Genomic DNA, 12637 nt, shown 5'->3' on the forward strand with positions numbered 1-12637 from the left:
GGGGGACATTGTGGCGGGTGGGAGGATCTGAAATGCTTTGCTGTTTCTGTAGGTGGGTTAAAACAGCCACAGAAAACAGTTCTGTGGATGTTTACCATTGGGGATTTCAGGTGTAATTGCAGCTTTGTTTACAAGGTGGTGGTAGCTTCAGGCATCTGGAAATCTGGTCTGAATTTAGTCAACAAGAGGAGTCTGGGTGTGAGAGCCTCACCAGGCCAAGATCCCCCAAGGGAAGGGACCTTACCAGGTCAGAGCTCTGAAAATACTCTATAAGCATTCTCTGTAGTTCTTCTGGGAGTGAATAATCCCCAAAACAACAATCCTCACAGAGCTGGCCATAACCACATCAGTCCTGTGCCAGCACTCACTGAATCTCCCCCATTTTCACCAGTAACTGGTGTGTAGTAAATGGGATCTGCAGTGCTGAGTTGAGCTGCAGTTGGAATAAACTCATGTTGTACACACAGTCCAAACAGGTAGGCACAGGGGTGAGATGTCATCCTCTCTGAAACTCACTGGGCAGAATAATTGTTCCTGACACTGCTGTCTGTAGGGAGTGTTCATCTTGTCACTCATTACTTGTCCAGGCAGGAAGGGGAAAGGTGTTAAAGCTTCTGATCCTGTACTGCTAGAGAAAAAAAGAGAATTGGTGCTATTCTCACTATCCAAAAAGCTCCTTCTGTAACAGGAATGGTCCTGTGCAAGAGCAGCTCCTTCCTGTACCTGGCAGCTCATTCTTTGGGGTAGGAAGCTCCATTCTGAGCAGTGGCAGAATGAAGAGGTAAGTGATGTTTTTAGCCTGTGGAAGCCAAGACAGCAGTGTTTGTTCCTTCCTGGTAACTGCAGTGCTGCAGTAGGTGTGTGGGAGGGAGCTGTGCTGCCAGAGAAGCAGCAGTGTGTCCTGGGAGCACAGGCAGCCTCCAGGTGAACTGTTCCCATCCCAGTGTGGCATCTTGCACCCTGACTGGGAACACAGAGCTCTAAAGGGCCTTCCAGCACTGCCTTCATCTTTTGGAATTAACCCCTGTTAATGTGTGCTTTTGCATGTTGATCATAGAGATCTGCAGAGATTTTGAAAAGCAAGTTTGTTCGTCGGTTTTAACACCTCATCCAGCTGCAGGCAAGAACTGTGTCCGTAGGCTCACAGCTGTGGGGGAAACACGAGGTTGGGATCGCTGTGGTGTAGAGTTACAGCATGTTAATCACTGTGTGCAGAGCTCTGCTGCTGGCATTTCCATGGGTACACACAGCTGGGGACAGCGCTTGAGATAGGGCAAAGGGATGGGAGGGAAGCAGAGCCCATCACACAGCCCAGTTTCCTGCAGGGATTGGTGTGGGCATCACCTTTCAGCTGGGCTATTCCAGGGCCACAGAGAACTGGCAGACCAAGCTGATGTTTTATTTAGTGGAAACTATAAAAGACAACTCCCCTCCTCCCAAGAGCCAGGCAGTCAACTCACAGCTTGTGAGAGCAAAGGAAGGCACTGCCCAGGAGGAGGGAAGAGCCCTACCATTAAATGAGAACCTTCCCTGTGGTAGCATAAATAAAAACCATGTTCCAAGCATGCTGCTGCCTGACCCCTGAGTATGTGGGGACCTCACAAACCTCAAGTGGTCTAAACCAGCCCCAAGTCCTGCTCCTGCAGCATCCCAGGCCTGGGCAGGGCCCCCCTCAGCACAGCATCCACAGCCTGAGGTAGCTTTGACCTGGCTCAAGGGAATTCTGTGGCTTTCACTGCTGTTCAGGTCATGTCTCTTCACACAGGTTATTTGCACTAAGTCTCCATTACTGGATGTTACTGGAACACTTGGGGGCTTCCTTTGTGGTTTCAAGAGCTGCAGGGCTTTCTCCCTGCACACACAGAGCTCACTCTGGCAGATTTAACACTTGAGAAAGTGTGAACAGCTGCTCAGCACATCCGTCCTGCAGGGTTGGTGCAGGAATTCCTCTCCTACAGGATAAGACAATGAAGAAGGGGAGAAGGCCAGAAATGTTCTTCTTGCCCTGATAAGTTCTGCAGTTACACAGCATTGTCTCCTTGCTCCTGTCCCATCTTTGTCTCCAAGTTATTTATCCCGTGTCATTACATGAGATACCTGCTCAGTATTTGGCCTGTGCCAGTCCATATGAACCCCCCTCCTGTTCTGTGACAGGATGGCAGGTATGGTGCTGTTACCCATCCCATACTGGCTGGAATATAGCCTCAAACTAGGGTAACAATCACCTAAAAATGCCTATGGTTTAAAACAAAACCTCCACTAATTTTAAAAGGATTTGTGAAGCTGGTTTTTAAAAGTGCAAGAGTGGTTTAATCTGACCTTTGTAAAACCACTTTGCTATGAAGATGAAGCAATTTGTAAGAAATAATGTGGTTGTAGCGGTGGAGGGAAATTATTAAAGGCATTTTATTTTGTCTAGTCTAATAAGACAGAATAAATTTTAAAAACTCTGACCAGCACATGCTGGTTGGTGAGAGCTCAAGGCAATGGTGATTGTAGACAAGAAATGATATCCCACATTTCATAGGAACTGTGATAGAGTCTGTAATGGCCTAACCAGGAAAAAGCACAGATCCCAGACTTCTGGATTACAAGGTAAGGCCTTAAGGAAAACTGGAGGTTTGATTCAAGCGTCTCACTGCTGAATGAAAGCCTTGGTTCTATCTGAGATCTCTTGCAGAGGCAGCAGTGGGGGCTGCCCATTCCTCGACAGCAGCAGCTCCTGTTCAGCTCCCATGGGCCGAGCCAGATCAGCTCTAATGAGAGAACAATGGCATGAGCTGGATGAAAGGCTCAATCTGTCAAACTTCATCATGGCTATTTTAAAAATAAACTCTGAGGCATTTGGTTCTCCATGAAGTTGTAGCTGCCTGCCAACTGGATCCTTGGGCTGTAGGACTGTGACCAAGTCCCTCCTCTCCCCAGCTTTCTGTCTTTACATAGTCTTAAACGTGAGGGGTAGCACATACTGCTTAGGAAGGACATAAAAAATAGACTGAGAATACCAAGTGGTTTTGTCCTCTGAGAAGCACAGTGACACTTTTGCCCTGTTATTTTGGCTGTTCTGTTTTCTGGGAGCTGCTGGTTCTGCAGGTGCTGCTTCCAAGGCAATAATTGGGTAATTATGAGTGGCTGTAAGGGAGGACAGGAGCGGCTCAGTTGAGGGCTCGAGCCTCCTGTCTTCATCCTCCCAGCACTCACCTCCCCATCCTCACTGTGCAGGAGTCTGAATCCATCTCAGCATTCTTCTGTCTCAGGGGTTTGATCAGGAATTTGGGCTGTAGTAGGTGTGAAAGGGGCTGAAACAGGCTGGCTTTCAGCAGCCCTCAGCCTCCTTGTTGGGAACTCTGCCATTCAGAAGGGGGCTGGCAGGGTAGCCTTGCCTTGGGATGGCCCTGCACAGCTTGGCTGATGGGATAGAAAATACTAACAGCATTGGGTGCCTGCAAGCACATTAGCTCTAGATCCACAAGCTCTTTGCAGTGCAAGAATTCAGTGCTGTTCACCTGTAAAGAAAGATGCAGATTTATTTTAAGTTCCGGATATGTGACTCTCTTGTCTGGCCACTGCTCCTGTCACTTTGTAATTAGGGGGAGGGCAGGGACAGGCTGCATGCCTCAGGAGATGCATAGCAGCAATATGCTGTTGATCCTGAGGGAAAACACTTATCCAGGAGCTCCTGATAACTATTCCTACAACTATCATTACCCCTTCTACTACACAGAACGTGGGCAAGTTCTTCCTCTTTGCAGGAAACAGCAGGCAGGAGGGACAGCAGGAGGCCTGGTTATTTCAGACAAATTCAAAACCTTAAAATGGGTGGATGGCAAGCTGACAGCATGGGTCTTTACCCTTCTAAGTGTGCTTTCTTAAAAGGCATGTGTTTTATGAAACTGGGGAAAAGCTTTAAAAAAAAAAAAAAAAGAAATAGAGCTTGTCTTGAATCATCAGAAGTCAAACTGGTTATATTTTTAGAGCTATGTGACTGTACTTAAAAGTTTTCTCAGTGTTCAGAAGGAGGCTGAGGAAACTGGGCAGGTTTCTAGGTGCTCTCAGACTCTCCAATCATGAGAGAATTTCTCCTGGCCCAGGATGCAGGCAGCTATCTGTGGCCAAGAATTTGGAACCCTCCCTGCCCTGCCAAAGGGATGTCCCTCTCCCCGGTCCCACCCCTGAACTGCCCTTTTGTTCCCTTTTGTTAGCACCAGAAGGTCTGCAGCAAAGGCAGAGCAAGGACACAAGTCTCAGGGGCTGCTGAAGAGCAATACTGGCTGTAAATACACATGGCTTTATTCTTTATCATGTCCTGCCTTCAGGATTTGTGACCAAAGGCCATTTTGCTTCCTACCTGTGCTTTTTTTAGCAGATCAGTAATAACAGCAAACCAACCAGGAGTCTGCCTCTCCAGCTCCAAGGTGATGATCACCAAAACCAACGTGGAGCCCTTAAACTGCACAAGTTGGTGGCAGGCCATACAGTGCTGCAGCTGCTTGGTCAAGAGTGCAACGTGGAGGGAAGGATTCCTCTGAGGCAGTCTGGGTGGGAGATGGGGCCAGCTGGACATCACCATGGCATGGAACTGCAGAGAAGACAAAGTGTACATATATATATATACACACATATATATATATGAAAAGAAAAGCAGAGGTTAGTGAAGTTACATGTTTTCATGTCATCACCCTGAAGTACAGATGAATTTCATCTCATATCAGGAGACCTGAAGGCTTCCCCCACCTTTTATTTTTGTGTTTTGTGTTCGTACTTGCCAATCATTGAACTGTTTTTCTGAGGTGATAATGAATGTATGAGGTCTATGTTTCCTAACAATTTCTGAGGTTTCTACATTATCCAGATTGCTGTCCAGGAGATTCAGTTCAGGACAGCAGCTCCAAATCCAGTAAAATCAATAATACTGAACTCTGAATTCACCAAGGAAACAAGCACCTATGAAAGGCAGTTTTCACAATCAGCAGCCTAAAATGGCTTAATATTTGCACATAATTTTAAAATAGGGATCCAGGATATGTTCATATCACATGAATTTTGCCTTACTAGTACATGATCGTTTCTTGAAGACAATTCATTGTTTCTATTAAATGTTTAGTAACTGCAATGTGAACTAAGTGCCAGACCAGGGTAGTCTCATTGCATAAATGAATAATTAGTGGGATGAAAAGGAAAATGGTTTAAGCAAAAACCTATGTGGGAAATGTAGCAAAACTCTGACAGCTTTGTATGTACAGTATTAAGAGAAGGGAAATAGTTAAAAATATTTTTGCAGCTTGTATTAAAAAAAAAATAAAGAAGGCATATAGTTGTGCATTATGAGAATCTTTTTAATGTCCTTTCAGTTCTCCTATAAAGACAAGAGTAAATTTTTTTTGAGCAAAATAGAAGGTTTTAAATAGTAGAAAATTTTAAAAAATTTTAAAAATATAATTACTGTAATATTCTTTAAAAGGCTTGAAGATAGGTAGGAATAGGTAGTTTGCTAAGAATCTTGGGAAGGATGTGTGGGTGGGTGTGTGTGTGTGTGCATCTGTGTTTTTTAGTCTTATTTGATAAGGTGTTGTTTCTTTAAAGAAAAAACATTGCAAAACGTAGTGCTTACAATGTTTAAGAAATCCATTGGTGTTTCTGTGTAAAGATCCCACTGAGGCTTATCCAGTATAATTCTTTCCATTCTCAAGATCTCGGCTGGAGAGTGTTTACATCTGCTCTGCACTGCTAGCGTCTGCACTGATGGTATTATCTGTAAAAAAATTTTTAAAAATTACAAAAAAATAAAGAAACCAACATCCTATACAGTGCTGTGTGTGCTTGTCTGTATTGTGAAGGGATCTGACAAGTTTACACAAGTTTGTGTTAAGCAGAATGCTCATTCAGGAGCTCTCATCCTAGGTACTTCCCATCCTAAATGAAGGGTGGTCCCTGCTCAGCCCAGGGCAGCTGCTGCTGACCCAGCCCACAGCAAGAATGAAGCCATGGGCTCCCCAGTGTGGCATCAGTGATGCACCTTCCCTGCTACCACTGGTTTTACTCAGAGGAGGCTTCCTGCCAACCTGTTTTACAAGGCCTGCTGTGGTTTCCTGTGGTCATTGACACAGCTTATTCTTTGTAGCTGAGAGGAAAAGAACAATAACCTCAGAGTAACACCACCTAAGAAAGGCTGTGAAGAACATTTCACTACCACAGTGGCTGTTTGAAGAGATGTGTATGTCTGACTCCAGCTCCTGGCTTTCCTCTTCTTTTGCAAAGCAGAAGGAAGAAAAGAGGAATCCAATCTGAAATGCTTTTAGCTAGTGCTTGTAAATGCCTGCAGAAGTCTATTCCCTGCATTTTTGCCATGAGAGCTATCCTGTGTAATTTCTCACTGGCTGCTGGCTTTATTTTCTCATCTTGAGGTGCAGACATGAGTCAGTTCTTCACTGGATTCAGAAACCAGTTTTGGCTCCAAGCAAACTCATCTATTTAAAGCTTCCTCTGAAGAGCCTCTGCTCTGTCACACCTGCTGTGCCCTGCCAGGAGGAATGGGAATTACTGCCCTCGCATGGGCATCTTGACTGTGCCCTCAGACTAAGCTCTACTGTGAGCCAAGGATTCTGAAAAGAGGAGAGAGGTTTGGGGACAGGACAGAAACACATCCATGACATAAACAAAAACAAGTCATCCATAAAGGTCACAATTCTTTGGAGCAACAATGAAACAGGACTGAAAATGCTACTCTCACCTCTTTAGGACTACTTAGGGTAAACAAATTAACACTCCTTCATTATGTCCAAGTTGATGAAAGATCTGGAAACATGAACAACTTTTAGTGTGTTTAAAATGAAACATACAGACCTCATCTTCATTGGTTTCTGCTGCAAGGACAAGGCAGGAAATTGCAATGCACTGCAGATATTTTAATTAAGCCTGAAGGGAGAAGAAGAAAACACTGAGTAAAGAAGATAAGAGTCTTGAGGGAAATAATTGTCATTCTATGATACATACACAAGTTTGAAACTTTCCTTTAAGTTACAGTTGCTTCTGGATTAGTTTAGCTATAGAAGTTGGAAATAGAAGAAGGAAATTCAAAGTGAAGCAGAATAAATCCTCTTATAGGTACCATTTTTATTCATGACTCTCACAACTTTTAGACTCTGCAAATACTCTGTCACAGTACTTACACTGCAATGTTGCTCCTCACTTTCAGATATTAGTTCAGGTTGGACTTCTTCAGGAAGTATTTCTTCATGGAAAGGGTTATTAAATATTGGAACAGGCTGTCCAGGGAGGTGGGAGAGTCAGCATCCCTGGGGGTGTTCAAGAAACTAGATGTGGCACTTAGTACTATGGTTTAGTTGATAGGGTGGTGATCACTCAAATGCTGGACTTGATCTTAGAGGCCTTTTCCAACCTAAATGATTCTGTGATTGTATATGCCAGTATCAACCTAAATAGAATGGGGAGCTGCAAGGCTCAGCTCAATTCCTACCTTTGCTGTAGCTTCAGTGGCAGAAAAGCTCAGCCCCACAGTTTAATTAAAAATAGTAGTCTAAAAACCAGAATATTCAAAGTGATAATGCAAATAATTTCTGTTTAGCAGAGAAAATCAGATGAGTTCTTTGTTCTTTCCACAACAGCTGGACTGAGTTCACACAAACAATTCTAATGAGGTCAGTGGAACTTCATCAAACACTCAAGTTCATACATGTGTGTATATATATATATTTGCTTAATGGTCTTCCCCAGCAACGACCCTGACTGCTCCCTAAATCTGCTGCCAAACATCATCCCTGCTTTGTGTATAAACTGATTACATGCTCCTTACATTCCCAGTCAGTAATCTAGCCAGGGAAAAGCTGACAGAGATCTTTACCTTTACTGATGCCAACAGCCTGTTGAAGATGCTGGTGGATAAGACAAACATTTATGGGCAAAACTGGAACTGGGAGCTGATTTCTGGAATCCAAAGAACTGCTTTTTTGTAACCTGACAGAGAGAGATCTGTGCCCTGAGGGGAAGGAAAAGTTAGAAGAAAAATACAGTTAGTGCTTTGATGATTTTGTTAACATATCTCCAAAGGAAGACTCAAATCCTTTTAAGTGCTCTAATTAGCATTTTAGATGGCTGGAGGCTTGAAATTAAGGAAGTTGTCAGCTGTGTCCACAGAGGGAGGGCAAGGGCACGTTTTGGAGCAGTCTAAAGCACATGTTCCACTCAGCCAGCCTCAAGAGAGAAACCGGAGTCAGGAGCAGGTTTTGATTTACTCTGCGAGAGTTTTAACAGCCCTTGGATTTGCTGAGTGTTGGGACCAGAGCCAGGTTTGTGACTCCCCAAAGGTACATGGCAAAATGTACTGAGTTTTTTCTTTCTTATATCTTATTTGAAGCTGCATTCAGGTGAAAGAGAGGACTGTGGCTGCTGTGAGAACAGCACCCAGGAGCCATGGAACACACCTGAGCATTGTTGTAGGAGAAGTAAAAAGGCCAAGCAGCTACACAAACCAGACAAAATTAAACACCAACTTGTTTAATATTACTCATCCCATTATCTGTTTCACTATTTTGCTTAATTTGATAGTAAAGGTACTAGGTAAAAAGTAGCATTTCTAGACTGTTGCAAAGAAGAGACAAGGCTGCTGAGGCACTTCTGTGCATTCTTCCATGGTTCTGATGCACTTACAGAAGCAGCCAAGCAAAACTGTTTTGCATTGTTCACAGAGGCCATGGAGTCTTGTAGCTTCCTAAGGCAGCTTAGAATGGGGCTGGGTTTCTGTTAGGCCTCAGTGAATTCCATCTTCTCCCACCTTAACAGATGGAATTCACAGACAGTGCTGAACACAATTAATATGTCAAATTTATGGTTTTACCATCAATTGGCTCCTCTTACCTGCTCTACCACATTATCTCAAACTATTTCACATTTCCCAAAACTACTTTTCTGACTGAGCCAGAGATAAATGCAAAGCCCTTGGTTTATACAAGGCGTCAATAAAATATAAAATGGGATAAATACAGACCCTCCTGCCCCTCCATTCCTTAAGCCTAGCCCATGAGGGATGACTTTTGCATTCAGGTGAATCAGATGGCAGTATCAGCACTGCATCTTTGCAGGGTTCTTTAGGGAATTCCAAAGAGGACAGGGAGGATACCTTCACAGTGGGATTCTGGAAAACTGGCACTTTTCAAATGCTGGCCTCTCTGGCTAAGGCATTTTCCAGAAAAAAAAAAGGCAAATTGTGAGCTCTCTATATGTCCAGGACACTTCATGGCAGCTGTTTGAACCAGTTTCCTGATGGGAGCCACTGACAAAAACAAACAAAATTGTGAAACAACATCCCAGCTCCTTGTGTTAAGGATGATTTCCTCTTTTGATGCTTTTCCAGTGCTGAGAACTGAGAAGCAGCCACAGGACTTGTTTGTTTGCAGACAGAGCAATCCTGATATGCATTTCCCCTGGAAGTTCCTGATGAAAGAAAACATGTCAGATGGCTGAACAACAACACAGCCCAGCTTCTTCACTGCTGGGCTGTGTAATGGCTAGAGAATAGAGAAACCTTGGGTCAAACAGTCCAGGTTACTCCATTTATCCTCTTTCACACATGTGGCTCTCCGTTTGCCGAGCTATTACTCTGCAACCTGTTATCACATGATTTCAAGTTTCTGGCAAATAGAGGCTTATGGCTTTCACAAAAAGGCTCAAAGTTGACTGTTCTTAGGAAATTTATGAATTCCCAATTAAAAGTTTTCCTCAGAGCAGTTTAATCTTTGGAGATACCACTTTGGAAATCCCACTCTCCAGACTAAGGGAAGTATTTACAGGAAATAAACATCTCTGAATCAGATCAGTACCAAGTGAATGAGAGCATCCAGCCTGAAACTATTTCAAGGCTTACATTTTGGTGTCTCTTTAACAACAGAAACGAGATGTTACTAGATATAAAATTCTTGCTTTTCTTTCCAAGGAGTGGTGAATGTGGGCATCCTCACAGTTTTTTTCTGGAAGCTCACACCATTATCTCTGCAGTTCCATTAAAAAACCCAAAGTGACATGAATCCTCTGGAAACTGCTCTACATTTCTAAAGCTGGAGCTCTGTGAGGTTTCCCTCAAAGCAGGAACCACATATGACTAACTTTGGCTGCCACTGGATGTCAGTCAGAGCATCCAAAGCCGGACCGTTTCACAGAGGAAGAGCTGGCAATGATTTATCTGACGGCTTTGATGCACGGAGAAGTTTACTCTCGTGTAGCTGGGGGGAAATAATAATAATTAAAATCTCGCCCTCTGGCTAGTTTCGACTGTCCTTGAGAACCGAGCAGCTCCCGCACCGCCAGCGCTCAGACAGCCCCTCCAGCCCTGCAGAGCGCCCGGGGGGCGATGGGGACCCCCGTCCGATCCTGTCCCGTCCCGTCCCGACCGTGTCCTGACCTGTCCGGCCGGGGTACCGGGTACCGGGCACGGGAACCCGGTGCCGCGGCTGCGGCGGAGAGCGGGGCGATCCCTGCCGGGAGCAGCCCCAGGCTGCTGGGCGCCTCCCCCGGAGCTTCGGCGGCCGATCCCTGGGGCACGGCTCGGCTGGAACGCCCAGCGCATCCCTCGGGGCCCGCGGGGCGCCGCCCAGGTGAGCGCTGCCCCGGCCCGTGGGGGTCTGTCCTACCTGCCCAGAGATCACTGTGCCAGGCAAAGCGCTCCCGGGATCCGGGTGAAATCCTGCCACGGGGATAAACTCTGTAACCTTCAGCACAGCCCCCAAATCCGCTTGCTCCCTTCTCTGGCACCGGTTATTGCCTTGACAGATGCACTGTCCCTTCTCTTCGACTTGGCCTGCTCCAAAACACACATATGCTGGATCCACGCAATCCCAGCACCTGCCAGGACCTATTTTCCTTCCAGTCACAGGAAGTATCTTTTCTCCATGTGCTTTTCATGGAGCGTATGCACTCTTGTCCCCTCCCAGGGCTGGACCTCTCTACCAGCATCCGTGTTTTCACCCCACATTTTCTTCCACCCAGGATCTCTCCATGTCTCAAAGCCACTCTCAGCTTTCCCCTCAGATCCTGGACCCCTTTGTTTTCCTCCTGCAGCATTTTCTGCGGGAAGCTGGTTCCAACATTTTATGTTAAACCTTTTCTCGTTACGCAGCTTTGCCTGCCTACACATGAGTCTGCTCTCTCACCAGCCCCTCGGGCTATACATTTTCTGGTGCTAAATTATTAGTCCACAAACCTGTGCGTGCAGCACAGCTCTGAGTAACACTACAGCAGTGTGTGAAGAGCAAAGAGGCTTTGCTGAATAGCTGGTCTTCAGTTTCCTGACTCACCTGATTACACACACCTGGGGCTGAGGGAATGGCCCTGTGCTGTCATTACCGGTGTGTGCCCAGCCCTGTGACACACCGGTCAGTTTGGTGGGGGAGATCTGTCAGGTACAGAGCAGCTCTGTCCACATTCCTGCTGCTGCTTATATCCCTCTGGCAAAAATACAGCACAGCCCAGGTATAGCCCTTGGTTTGTGTCTGTGCCTGGCGCTGGGGATTCCTGGCCTTGCCTGGGGATCCCAGTGGTCCGCAGCAAAGGCAATGAGGGGAGGAGTGGGGCTGGAGCAATGCTCTGTGACCTGCCAACAGGATTTGGGTGTGCAGGGATACCTGGGGGAATAAGACAAAGGTGATTCAGGGCATCAGGTACTGGGGAGACTATTCATGGACCTCTCCTGTTGAGTAAAATTGTCTTTGACTCTTAAGGACATAGATTATGAAAGGACAAAGTCAGATTGTTGGAATAATTTAATCTAATTCCTTTAAGTAGCTGACACATGGGCAGTGTGATGTAAAATGCTGAGTATGAGAGGAGCAGGTGAAGCTGTGGAGGATCCCAGCAGTGCGCTGCGAAACTTTACACTAATTACAAATAACTTGGCAATGTGCTTCATTAGTGTGGGACTAACTGATTTATGTGCCACTTGGACTGTATTGCTTGATTATATTATACTCTGCAGTCCCTCTATTTCATCAGCAATTCAAAACGTTACAGTCAGGAAAAGAAGGAGATGTATTTTGTTCCTTGTGTGGAGAACAGGCTGGGGCTTGCAGCCCTGTCAGAGACCCAGAGCCCCTTCAGACCCCCTGGAGCCCTTCCAGAGCAGTGGAGCCTTGTCAGAGCCTCTGGAGCCCTGTCAAACCCGCTGGAGATCCCTCAGAGCCCCGTCAGCACCTCAGAGCCCATCGGGCCCGCGGCTGGCCCCGCTGTGATCCCTGTCACCCCTCACAGCCCCCGCTATCCCCGCTGTGAGCCCTGTCGCCCCTCACAGCCCCCGCTATCCCCGCTGTGAGCCCTGTCGCCCCTCACAGCCCCCGCTATCCCCGCTGTGAGCCCTGTCGCCCCTCACAGCCCCCGCTGCCCCCGCTATCCCCGCTGTGAGCCCTGTCGCCCCTCACAGCCCCCGCTATCCCCGCTGTGAGCCCTGTCACCCCTCACAGCCCCCGCTGTCCCCGCTGCCCCCAGGCCGTGTCCAGCTCGCCCCGCCCGCCCGCCGTTCCCATGCCGACGGGACGCTCCGCCCCCCGCCGCCGCTCCGCCGCTGCCATTAGTTGCGCTCCCCCCAGCCCCGCCTCCCCCCGCCCGCCATTGGCCGCGCGGCCGCCGCAGCGCG

The 12637-nt window shown here is 46.7% G+C and overlaps 1 protein-coding gene across 1 annotated transcript; it reads right to left on the reverse strand.

Annotated features, from left to right (window-relative positions):
* Positions 1-1910: 1910 nt before the first annotated feature.
* CCNI2 (cyclin I family member 2) lies at positions 1911-9254 on the reverse strand. Its single transcript, XM_036391879.1, is given in 9 exon segments — positions 1911-1952; positions 3202-3335; positions 3338-3506; positions 4349-4579; positions 5612-5752; positions 6844-6915; positions 7862-7996; positions 9137-9211; positions 9213-9254. Coding segments are annotated over 9 exon segments (1041 nt in total).
* Between the last annotated feature and the right edge of the window lie 3383 nt (positions 9255-12637).

The sequence above is a fragment of the Molothrus ater genome, chromosome 15, assembly GCF_012460135.2.
Source record: "Molothrus ater isolate BHLD 08-10-18 breed brown headed cowbird chromosome 15, BPBGC_Mater_1.1, whole genome shotgun sequence".
In the NCBI taxonomy this organism is placed as follows: domain Eukaryota; kingdom Metazoa; phylum Chordata; class Aves; order Passeriformes; family Icteridae; genus Molothrus; species Molothrus ater.